This window comes from Olea europaea, chromosome 5, assembly GCF_002742605.1.
Source record: "Olea europaea var. sylvestris chromosome 5, O_europaea_v1, whole genome shotgun sequence".
Lineage (NCBI taxonomy): Eukaryota > Viridiplantae > Streptophyta > Magnoliopsida > Lamiales > Oleaceae > Olea > Olea europaea.
Window position 1 is genome coordinate 16,572,667 of NC_036241.1, and position 13,333 is coordinate 16,585,999.

General features: G+C 31.9%; 1 protein-coding gene across 4 annotated transcripts; it reads right to left on the bottom strand.

The window, feature by feature from the left end:
- Positions 1–497: 497 nt before the first annotated feature.
- On the bottom strand, positions 498–9,070 carry LOC111394864 (SURP and G-patch domain-containing protein 1-like protein). 4 transcript variants are annotated; one of them, XM_023020905.1, is made up of 7 exons: positions 8,929–9,070; positions 6,865–7,313; positions 5,652–5,778; positions 2,398–2,504; positions 1,725–1,856; positions 933–1,067; positions 498–739 (listed from the first exon to the last, which is right to left on the bottom strand). In XM_023020905.1, the coding sequence occupies exons 2-7, from the start codon at positions 7,271–7,273 to the stop codon at positions 513–515; spliced, it is 1,137 nt and encodes a 378-aa protein (XP_022876673.1). In that variant the 5' UTR covers positions 7,274–7,313; positions 8,929–9,070; the 3' UTR covers positions 498–512. The 4 variants fall into 4 exon arrangements, with proteins under 4 accessions (XP_022876673.1, XP_022876670.1, XP_022876672.1 ...); XM_023020902.1 differs by having other exon boundaries at positions 1,725–1,874; XM_023020904.1 differs by having other exon boundaries at positions 1,725–1,874; positions 6,865–7,337; positions 8,929–9,057.
- Positions 9,071–13,333: the final 4,263 nt, after the last annotated feature.

The window sequence follows — 13,333 nt, forward strand, 5'->3', positions numbered from 1 at the left end:
CTAACATAAAAATATGTCATGTACACACTATCAACTCAAACACCAGCAAGTTTACTTTGACAATCCAAGATAACTTGTAAAAGTAAGGCATTTGTTTAAGACAAGATTTAAATGATACAGACGAGGCCATCTCTCTATCAACTTAAACTTTTAAATCGAGTGATTCAGAACACACAAAAAGGTCTCGAGTTCAAGTATGCATCTGGAGGATTTGATGGGGAAAATGGAACCCTGCCTACAAGTGAGCAGACATGTTGAAAACAAGATTAAAATAATATACATGTGGTCCCTCTCAAGCCGTTTAAGCAATTAGATCAAGTGGTTCAACAAAAAAGTTAATAATCAAGAAAAATTACCATGAAAGCTAAACTAGGGAAGTAATAAAGGACAAAGAACCAAGATTCCTATCAAAGAATCAAAGATCGTCAAAAGATAACATATTTACCAACTTCAGCAGGTAGAAGAATATTATAATATTAATAATTTACTAATTCAAAGGATCATTTCCCCACTCATCTCTGCTTGTGAGCAAAAGGAAAGAGCAACAGTAAAGGTGTACCTTCCTTCCAACCCATTTTGGACAGAAGCCTGTGACCAACATTATCAGCCTGAATTTTAGCTCTTTCTGCACACTCTATCGCTGCTTTCCGTGCAGCAGCATCATTGCAGGTAGACAAGAATTTCTCAAGCTCTTCAGGAGGAATATAATCACCCATGTGATGCCCTTTCTTCGATGAAGCTAGCACCATAAAGTATTTATGAGAAAATGTATCTTCATATACAATCAAAAATATAATATCTCAACGTTAGAACTTCAAACAAGCCCAGGCACAAGCACATGAATATTCATCCGTATGCAGACATGCGCTTTTAAAAGGGAGAACATCCCAAAACATGGATGCATCCACTCAGTAAGTTCAATGGATGTAAACCTTGAAGGGAAGCAGGCGGAGGCATCTCATCCTTAGAGGGTTTAGGAGGTCTCTGTTTCTCTTCTTGTGCAGCCTTCTTCATGTAGTATTCCATCATTGCTATAGGATCTGCACCAGTTGGGGCACTAGATTCACCTACAAGTTTAACTTTATATAAATATATAACCCAAACATAAAATACAATGCAAGCAAATGCATTACATTTGCACGAGATACAATCAAAGTTGCACTTTCTTGGAAAATAGTGTGTTGGATTCTTAAAGAAATAATCGTGCCTAATAATGCAACTATGTGATTTCAAATACTGACCTCTCACATGTAGTCTCTTCAGAGTAAGATTTTTATGTAGTAATATGTTATGGACTCTGATTCTGAGTATTGATAACATGGTGTTTCAAGGAATTATCCTACACCCAACCCGCCTTCCTCTCTTCAAATAGAAGGAAAGATCGCTACCACAGCTGTTGCAATTATCTTTTGAACGAAGTACCCACAGCTAATAGTTCAGGTTGTATTTCTAACCATTAATTATATACAGGACAAACTTCAGATTAATTTAAAGAAACAATATTTTATATAATGATGACCCAATCTGTTGGAACATTGTAACATATTTGAACATTATTTTCCATGCATCAAGCATTCTAAAACACATTTTCTTTCCATTCATTCCTGGTCTCATTTAAGTCACAAGCAGATTGAGAAGTAATTGTCCACTTCCAATGAACAATGATGCAAAATAATAATTACAGATCAAAATTGATCCAGAAACAAAAGGTGTCCAAATAATACCATATTTTTCACTTGATACTGAGGCCGTAGAAGCTCTTGTGTTCTCTGTAGGTTCATATAAAGCAGAGGAGGGAGTTTGATATTTCGAATGCTGATGATGTAATCTCTGAGAACCACTTGATGAATTGGGAACTGAGATTACAGACCCAACTTCAGTACCGAATGGTCAATGTTAATAAAAAAGTAAAAACTCATTAGAAAATGTAAGTAGTCACAGAATGTGAAATTTCAAGGATTTAACCAAGTTATGATGACAAAAAAGTTAAGAACGTACTAAGCTACAGTAAATAAACGATCAATCAGGGAAAAAGAGGTAGAATGCACAAACGGATTCTTGTTTATCATAAAAATTAATAAAAGAACCATCTACAGTTTGAATATTTTAGAATTGGTTACCTGTGCAACCAACAAATTTAGCAGTGCAGAGAAGTAATCACTCTCCAATCTCATCAACAGAAGAACTAAAATATTCTGAACACGGCTTATCGAAGTGAGGGTCTGAGTACGAGCACATTTCAAAGACACATTTCCATCTTATACATACAAGAATGGCTATATCCGTGGGAAAAATGAGAAGTTTTAGCTATTAGTCACATCTGAGCTGGATATGATTCTGAAGGTCCCAATTGGCATACATAATTTGCAGCATAAATACGTGAATCAATACACTAACCACTTTGCGATGTTTGGGAATCCCTGGTCTCTGACAGAACGTTTTGCTCTTCACTGAGCTTATATTCATAATACTTGTAATCTGAGCAGCTTTCATCAAATAGAAACCTGCAGTATGTGGTCAGTTAAAATCTAGAGCTTGAAAGTTGACCACAATACACGAATACTTGTCTATTCTGCAGGGCCATGCATGGTGAAAATGAAAAAATCATGTAGAAAATGAGTGGATCTTGAGAGAGGAAGATGAAACAAGGCATTATCATAATTTGTATTTGACAAGCAACATTATCCACTAAAATCAAATGATTTGCAGATCACTATGCTAATAGAATGCGCAAGAAAAATATTGGTCCATGTTCAACACTTGCAACATCTGGACTTCTAAAGGCGGATGGGAATTAAAATATACACTACACAAGAGGGTTATGACTCATGACCAAGTCAGTTCAAACTTAGTATGATCAATCCAATACAACAGACCATTGAGCCTTGACAAGTAGATAGGATATATATAATCTCAAATATCTTATAGAAAAGTGCCATTGTCAAATTTAAAAGCAAAATCATTACACTGAATAATGGCCACAAGAAAAACCCCAATAAGAAGCGTCTTACTAAAATAATTAATAGTTGTAAAGAAATGGCGATAAAAAAGAAGAATATTGCCAGAAAAACTCCATTGTGGCTAAGAAGGTTGCATGGCACATAAGGGTTGAAAATAACAAATTTAATATGTTTGTGAATCGTCTTCTAAATATAGAATGAGTATGTATTAATTTAACAGGCAAGAGAAGCAGAAATGTAATCATTTTTTAATGTGATTATCATTAATTACATAACATATTCCTATATCCCAAACAGCATCCAGCATTCAAAGGGTTTCCATGTGTTACATCCAACAAAATGTCAAGGACAAGTCAAATGGGAAGAGATCTCAGTGGGTGTTATTTGGGATTCAACTTGCTCTTTACTATTTTTATCAAGTTACTCAGGTATCCAGAAATCAATAATATCAGGCCCATTCAGCGAGTTAGAATAGCAAGCATAGCAGTTAAGTGCTTGTTAGATAGTGGATATAAGTTATGGGTCCTACGTAATGTAAAGAACAAAAGTATGTTTGACCATCTTAATTTAAAATTTAAGCTTCCCAAAGATGCTTTAAGTAAGAAAATAATCTCATTTCAGCTTTATTTTTCTCTATTCTAGTTCATTAAGTAAAAGTAAAGTCAGAAAGGCTAATCCAAGAATCACATTCCAACTTTTGCGCAAGGAATCAGTATTCCAACTTCACCTAGAAACGACCTTACCCCTTACCTTTTCCCCAGTGACTTCCCCAGCCACATACCCATCCCTGCCCCATGACACCTCCAACTCCACCCTGTCAAAAAAGTCTCAATAACTATCCCGTCCTCATTAATATCTATTTTGCAAGTAATTATCCATTGGTGAGATCGCAGAGGAGTGGCAATAGGATCTCTTTGGGGGCAAAATGTGAAAATATTCATTTGCAGGTTTCTACATTTCAACAAGACATATAAATAAGCATTTTAATCTAGGTAGAATTTATATCAAAGGAAGCTTCCAATTCCAGGGCATCCTAGGCTTGGTTTGGTATGTTGTGCTTTCAAGCAAATAAACTGCAGCTGTGCAGTAATAACTTCGTAGATTTTTATTTCAAAATTGCTAATTATTTCAAAATCAGAAAATTTGTGCGTTTTGTAAAGAAAGGTGAGTTATCATTGCACATGCATGCAATTACTAAAATGGACATTGATTATAATTTTTTTGTTATTATTATCATCATTAGTAGAATTGTAACATTAAATTTACTTTTATAACAATAAATAATATTATCAAATATCTTCTAAAATAATATATTCACTAATAATATAAATTCAAAAGATTAACATCTATTAAAATCTCAAAATTTATAAAATTACAAAATAAAAGCATAGTCCATAAGGTAGAAAAGGAATTGATTTAATAAGTTATTGCTAAATTTAGTATTTTAATTATAGATAATTGGATAAACTAAAAACAGAGTCTGAAAAGCCGCGTTTGGTTTGTGTTTCAGTTTCCAATTTTGAGTTGAGTTCATTTTTAAAACAGACCCTCAAAATAGAGAACTAGAAAACACGTTTAATTTGAAATTTTGGAAAATTGTTTTATTCCACCAAATTTGGTTATTCAGTATATATAGAATAACTTTATGTTAATTTATTATCAAGTGATATACACATTTTAAAGTTTGTGAATTTTACAATATTTTTTTCTCACTACAAAATTAAAGTAAAAATAAATAATAAATTGGGTTCAAATTCTAGGAAATCAAAATAAAAATTGTGGATTGAAAATATTTTTGTGTGTTCATTTAAATTTTTTTTAGAATTTTTACGTAAATAATCATTACGAGCTTAAACTATTTCATTTTTTTATTTTTTATAATTCTAATTTTTAGGTTTTAGAGTTTCATTTTTTTATTTTTTAAACTTTATCAATTTTATTTTTCGAATTTAATTTTCTCAAAAATTATTTTTTTAGAATATTAAAATTTTATTTGTTAGAATTTATATTTATATTTTAAAATTTTTTTAATTAAACGTTTGTTTTCTATATTTTGAGTGTTTTCAAAATTTTCATTGAAAACTCTCAAACATCAATAATGTGTTTTGAGTTTAATGTTCTAAGTTTATCCTTGTTTTCAAAAATGCATTTTCAGAAATATTAGATGAAACACATTTTCAGTGTTTTATAAAACTAAAAAGGGCTTGAAAATAGCAAACCAAACGCCCCTAACATTTTGTTGCTTCTCAAAACCTATTGTTTCTATAATCATTTTTTCTTAAATTTATCAAACGCCTAAAATAACATCTAATTGTCAAAACAATTAGAAGTTGGGCTAAAAAATAACATCTAGTGCCAAAGTAGCCTAAACTTCTTATCTTAGAAGGAACAGCAAATCACAGGAATACATAATCAGGTTGATATTGGCTAAAAACCAAATAAGGGCCATAATAAATAAATAATTCTAAAATATGATAAACTCTTCTCCCCAGCAACCCACTTCCCAAGACAATTTACCTAGGAATAGTAATGTAAGAACAGTGGAAGAAAAAATAAAACAGCATAAGAAAACTAGTTCTGCCAAAATTAATAAGGAAAAGAAGAACGTAAAAACACATAATTTTCAAATTACCCCTAGGATGTATGCAATTTATAAACAAATAAAAGACAACAGAACTGAAGATCACATACTTGAATGGAGTGTCTCCAGGGTTTTTTTGTCTTGTGATATGCTCGAACTGCCTTCCATGCTTGGCCACAAAACTTGCTAATTTGTCTACAACTTTCTTCACAGTAGGATCACTTGGGGAAGGTGGTGCTGCATGTCACTTAAAGAACCGATTAATACCAAGAGCATTGAAGAAGATAATGCAAATTACTTTTGTAGCAGGCGTGCCACAGTTTCCATATCTGTCATTGAACCTCTTTTCCCACTAATGTTGATAGGGACTTAAAGTATAAGCTGCATTCATCAGACAAAAGTAATTCAAGAATGTTTTGTCCTATTTATCCACCAGCTTACGCGAAGAAATGCCTAGACAATTTTCTCAAAAGTCAGAACAGAAAAGACCAATTAGCCCTTAATTGAGCATTTTGCTACAAAACATAGCCAATAATGGTATAACTAACTAGCTAAGAGAGCAGGCAACAAAACATAGCTTTGGATTGAGATATATAGACCTCCATCGCAAGAGAAACAGATTCACGTCCATAGTGGAGGGAAAAAGGAACTCGTAAAAATGTGGAGCTGGGAAAAGTCATTCAAGACCCTATAGATCCAATGGAGGAAATATGGACAAATTCAGAAAGGTAAGGAAAAGTAGCCAACGCACTTGTTGGGCCAACCAGATGAACAGAAACTCAGAAAGGCATGGAGGTACGAGTTAAAATTACTTCTTCAAAACAAGGCTTGAGAAAATCAATGCAGACAGCAATCAATCATGCTCCCTCACATGACAGACCAGCATGACGAAAATAAATGAAAAATTATATATATTAGTAGCTAACGATTTATGAGCTAAAAATATTACAAGTGAATGTATCATGACGGGTTTGCTTAATTGCCAAATACGTTCTATAGGATTCTAAGAGAGAGCAAGTAGGTCTTAAAAGAAATAAATGTGTGCAAGAAAAATGCTTTTTCTTATTGACACATCCAAGTTTCAAAATTCTGATTTTTACCCCGGCATGCTAACCTGCAAGTGGAAAAGGCATAATAATTGAAGAATGCATTCGGGTGAGCTTATAAGGTGTTTATAAGCACTTATAAGCTCACCCAAACACGCTCAAAGTCATACTTGCAGGTCTGTGCTAACTTAAGCCCGCCACTGATTGATTTTGAGCATGACCTGCAAAATTTCACATGCAATGGACAGATAAACAATAAATAATAAAAGAAGTTTACCAACGACAACTTGTCTTAATGACTTCTCAGGCGCATCTTGCTGGTCCAACTTTGGACGTTTCATTGGCACTCTATCTGACAGATTTCCATCATCATTTTCATCTTCATCCTCATCTTCACCAAGCTTAATAGATGGTGCAGCAAGTTTTGACTTTTGTTTCAAGCTGAATGCAAGTTTCCCGCTTGAAGGAGCTTGGTTTGTTTTCCGAGAACCATTGGCCTTAAATTCCAAGGTCGCTTTACTAATGACAGTCTTTGGAGTGTTAGTTACAGATGTATTTGACCCTGATTTAGATTTCACGGATGTATCACTCTTCTTGTCCTTCCCCTCCTCCTGTTGACGCTGTTTGAACCTCTCCAAGAATGACCCATCATTAACAAATAGGCTAGAATCTGTTGCCTTCTCCATTGCTGAAAGGCAAAGTATCTCCAACGTTTTCAATGACCCACTGCTTGACAAGCATGCTCACAAACTATTTAGTCGTGGAAAAAGTCAATTTGATCATTCTGACTATAAATCAGCAGCATTCTCATGCTTTCAGTTCAACAAAGTACAAGTCGTAATATCATTGTAACAGTAGTGTCACTATATGGTTTGAAACGGGTATAATATTTAGCCAGGGTGTAAAGTTTTCTAGCCAGATAATGCATTTTTAGTTGGACCAGCAAAGACTTCCATAAATTTGTTTTCTATTCTCCTCTTTATGCTTGTTATGTTCTTGTTTTAGGAAGAGGGACATAATAAAGAAAAATAATCAACCAGATACAATCTTCTATGTTCAATTGAAAAATAGGCACCCAGACAAAATCTTCTATGCTCAATTGACCAATATGTGACGATATCTTGGTGCTTATTTGTATAAATAATCCTACTAGTGAAACCAGGCAGAGGGCAAGCACCGACAATGACTGCATAATGGCATAAAAAGTAATAGTTGAATGATAAAAAAGTCTGGACCTGGTTCATACTCTTTCAACAGTCCTATTGGATCAATAATTAAACAAGTTTCCTGTTCTAAATATAAAAAAATTGCTAAGAGCCAAGTAATCTTAAAAGCTCTAACAGAAACAATTTGAAGAATTTGAAATATACTGGGGCTTCATAGAGAATGTGCAAACTCATAAAAAAAAATGAAAAAAGAAAAGAAAAAAGAAGTTAAATTGATGAACTTTTATGGGAGAGAACTCTCGTGCACAAAACAACTACCCACTACAATTTACGGGTCAAAGAGTTTGAACAGTGTAGAAGGGAGAGGACCCAATAACTACTCCATCTACGCCTTCTTTTCCCCCAATTTCATGTGATTTTTTCTAACTGTGGCAATCAAAACCTCGGACCTTAGCTAATTGTTCAACATTTTTATTTATTTGAGATGCACGGTCTTCCTACTTTGTTGGGGATGAGGAAATCCTACATGTCAAACAAAAATAATAACATTCCTTCGACCGATAATGAATTATTAGACAAAGAAATGTTACACAATGCTTTATCATAAAATCATGCCTTGCACCTAAGAATTCTCCTTTCAAGAGTGTCAAAAACAAAAGTAAAAGATAAAGAGAATATCATAGACAAAACCCAACCAAGAACATATATTTAGCTACCGCTGATCTGATTATAAAACTGAAAGAAGAGAAAATTCTGTGCTATAATACAACTCATCCAATGTGATTACTGACTAAATTATACATAGATATTCTATATGCATGTTTGCGGTGGCTACTAGAGAACAAGAGATCCTCAAATATATTTAAGCAAAACTAATCACGATTTTGGTATAAACTTCAAAAACCCAAAAAGTAATTTATAAAATCATAATACTTCGGTCAACCATACGTCAAGTCGAAAATAAGCTTAATCAAACTCATCAACATAATCATGATCTTAATAACGAAAAAACAAAAAGGAATCAGAAAACCCCATGGCAAAAAAACTCAAATTAAACAAGATTTATTTATCAGTATTACCGCGTAGAATACAATCTTGTACAGAAAATAAACCTCCAATTGAAACCCTAAATACGTCGAATCATCGATTAATCATTATTTAAAATGTTTTTATACCTGATTGATTGTACGTTGGTTTGATCGGAGAGAATAAAATCGAAGCCCTAAGGGGAGACTGCACAATAAAGTATTATTTTTATACACCTAATTTTCGTGATGGTACAAATTGGGGAAAAATGACCCCTAAACTGGGTATAGCGTCTAATTACCTGCCGTCAATTAGTCCGTTTCAGCTACGATGTCGCATTTTCTAGATCTTAAAATAGAAAGCGTGTCTCCTATAAATAATGTGTTAACAGAAGTTTTAAACAATTTTATTTTATTTTATTTTTTGTGACTCTCAACTTGTCAACCAAACTAAACTCATTATCGAGCCCCTCTTTGACAATCTTTATTTGAGAATTTTTTTTTACATATTCATTTTTAATCATATATTCATATAATAAAATATTTTGCACATAAAGTTAAAAAATTCTATTTTTTAACTACGTATACTTTTAAAAATCACTATTCAAAATATTATTTTACTCAAATAATGCCTATGAAACTTGGGCTACTTGGAGTTTTGGGTTCTGAAAATATTGATTTTTGGTGTTTATGAGGATCCATTTTTGAGTGATTTTTAATAGTGATTTTATGATAATCCAACTCATTTTGACAGTGCAATATTCAACGATTTTGAAAGTTTAAAACAGTAAATTATATATATGCTCCTTAGTAAAATTTTCAATTATAATTCTTGTATGAATATTTTTACTCATAAGTAATATTTTACTTAGAAGTAATATTGTTTACATATAAGTTAATTTTCAACTGCAAAATGAAAATTTACTTATAATTAAAATTTTCAGTTATAAGTAATTTTACTTATAAATGTATTTCACGGTTATAATATTTTACACATAAGTGAAGTTTTGCTTATAAGTAACATTTATATTTTATAGGGAAAATTGCAGTAGCGGCCCTAACCTTTTCATTTTTTTGAAGACTTTACCATGATCTTCATTTATTCCAACAGAGGTTCCTGACATTTCATAATTATGCACTTGAGATCCATCTGAACATAAACCATCCAAAACAATGTCAGTTGACCAATAAAATTAATGAATCAACATCCAATAAAATCGTGACGGTAGCAAATAGTTCAAGAAATTTTTCCGATCAATTGACGGTGTTTTGGACGGTTTCCATTCAGATGGATCTCGAGTGTATATTTATGAAAGATTAAATATTTTTCTTAACACTAAATGAAGGTTGGGGTAAAGGTTACAAAAAACGAAAATGTTAGAGACCGTTGCTACAAATTTCCCTATTTTATAATTGAAACTTTCCTTAATAAATAGTATTATTTTTACTTTATAAGTAATTTTTATAAATAAAAGTTAATTTTATCTTATGATTAAACTTTTTGGTGATTTTTTTTTATATATAAGTTAGTTTTGAATCAAATGTATGGGGTTGAAAATAAATATTTTATACATGTAAAATTAAAATATAATTTGGAAAATGGCCAAAAGTCGTCGATTTGGTGAGTTGAGAAATACGGCAAAAAATTACACTACATCAAAATTGGGTTATTTTTAAAAGCTTAAAATGAAAAATTTGTGCTGTGAGTTAACTTGGATGAGATATCTAATAAATGATTTGCAAATCAAACACCCGCAATCAGCAACTATATTCTGTGATAACAAAGCTACACTCCATATAGCATCAAATCTTGTCTTTCACGAGAGAACCAAGCACATTGAGCTTGATTGCCATCTTGTGCGAGACGAGATCCAAAATGGGACTATAGTCACTGCACATGTCAGCAGTGGGTTGCAAAGTGCAGATCTATTAACCAAATCATTAAGTTCTCCAAGTTTTTACGCTCACTTGTTCAAGATTGGAGTAGAAGACATCTACTCTTCATCTTGCGCGGGGCTATTAGAAAATGAAAATCAACAAGTGGCAAGAGCACGTGAACAGAAATAATTCTAGAAGTTTTGGAGGTTATTGCGATTCTGTTATACATTCTTTGTGCAGCCTATATTCAGCCTTTTTCTTTTTAATTATATTTAAACAGCTTGGCTAACAGAATTAGTTAGATAATATCTTTTGTAACACTATATATATGTATCTTGCTGTACAGTCACATATATCATAATGAATGCAATCAGAAAATTCTCCACGACTGTTTTCTGAATTGCTCATCTTTCCTCTGCTTTTTTCTTATATTTCTTGCTTTCTACCTGCCATTTCCATGTGTTCCCTTTCTTACATGACACATTCCTTATTTTAATTTTATCAAGAGAAAATTGAGGTGAAGCATAAAAAGATAATAATAATAATAAAATAAAAACCTTACTGGAAAGGTAACATAATATTTAAAGATGATGTTTTTCAATGAAATAGAACATTTCCGAGAAAATCTCTATTTATAAAGAGCATCTTATACATGATAGGGTGTATCTTTTAAAATATGGGCGGTAAATTGTTTTATGCACTTCGATAATAATTTCTATTTTGACTTTTTATTTTATTTTCTCTAATGAATATTTATTTATTTCTCCTCATCTCATATTTAACATAACTTTTTTTATATTTTAATGGTCAACCAATTCCGATGTTGTAGTAGTCGAGAAAAATAAAATGGTCAACCAATTATGCTAATATTTTGTGATGATCTAGCACCATGAGCCTAACCCATTTTAGAAACGACCTATGGAAACTTAACCCATGTAAGATTACGAAAGTTCAAGTCATAAGTTAATTAAAAGCCCAACAATTTAAGAGATTAAGTTTAAGTAAAATTGAATACAAAGACTTAATGAATAACTAGATTATCACAATGGTCATCTACTTGGTATTTCATATAGGTAACCCATGTTTGAATCACCATGTAGATGTTTTTTATAAAACTTTTATATGAATTATTTTTATGGTTTAGAGACTCTTCAAATTCTTAGTTAAAGACTAAATTTAATAAATTTAATGATAATACAACTCTCCCACTTAATTTTTCATTAAAAAGAAAGGTTATAGAAGTGGAAGTTCACTTTTTCATTACACTCCTCTTCAAATCCGAATTTCATCTAATTTTCTCTTAAAAAAATATATTTCATATCAAGTTCAATTTAAGGAATAATAAAGGTGAAAAGAAGGAAGACTTTTTATACATTTTGTTCTTTTATCCAAAAAAATTCAAGGTAGGTAGAGGTGCAAGTGTTCATTCGTTTTCAAATCTGATTTTTCGATAAATGTTTAAATGAAATGGTACTTTCGGGTACGGTGCTTCAGCACTACAACAGTTTGAATGATCATTCTCCGACTCTACGTGTTATGATAATGCTATAGTAATTGGATTTTGTCGGAAATCCATCTACGTGCGACGATATGAATCTATAGTTCGAAATTTCTAATTTGATAACAAATTGCACAGATGATATCTATTGAGTTTCAAACTCATGGGTTAATTCCATTCCTACAGGTTGAATAGATTTTCCTTGGGGCGTAGATGATGGTAAAAGATGATGCAACATATTATGGAGAAGCCGGTGATTTACATCTTTAGTTGATTTTGAGATGTTTACACTTTCTTTAAATTTGATTCATATGAATATTGTGTGGATCTATTTTACGAACACTCGTTATGAATAAATTATGTTCGAAAGTAGAGATGCGTCATAGGAATAAATTTACAAATCACCGTATAAAAAAAAAGTTAGGGACTTAAAATTTTGATATCTCTTCAAAAATTTCAGTTTCTGCCTCATCTTTAAAAAAATCATAACTCTTTCGCTATTTGGTATTTTTATACGAAACCAATTGGATTGGATAGCCTAATAAGTTAGATACTGAATAAAATCGAAATCATGTCAATCCAATATCGATAAAAGGTTATATGTCACATAAAGTAAACTGTACTAGGTGCTGTCTCTGTTTTTCAGCTTCTACCTTTGCTTTCAAAAATTCATAACTCACTCATTACTTGGAATTTTTGGATGAAACCAATCGGATTTGATAGTCTCATGGATTCGTTACTGAATAAATTTGAAATCATGTGATTTTGACGTTGGTGGAATTTTATATGCCATTTTAAGTGAACTGCACCGGTTTACCTTTCAATCGGGTCGCTGCTGAGTTTTGAAAAATAGTTAATACCCCATATGATGTCAATGGAAGCTAGTTTTTGACTATGTCATATTATAAGGAGTTTACTATCTTACATTAAAATTTGATGAAGTTTCAAGATTGATAGCTATGAAAACAAATTTATTTTGACAATTATTATTTGAGACAAAAACTGGAACAACAACATTACTTTTTAGATTTTGTCAAAACTTCACGTCAATAGTCGTTACATGCATAGAACCCATTCTAAAAACATTTTTGAAATTGTTTTCTTTTAGAATTGGATTATTGTTTAAATAAAAAAAAAAAAGAAAATTCTTTAATTGAATTCTAAAATTTAATCTTTATA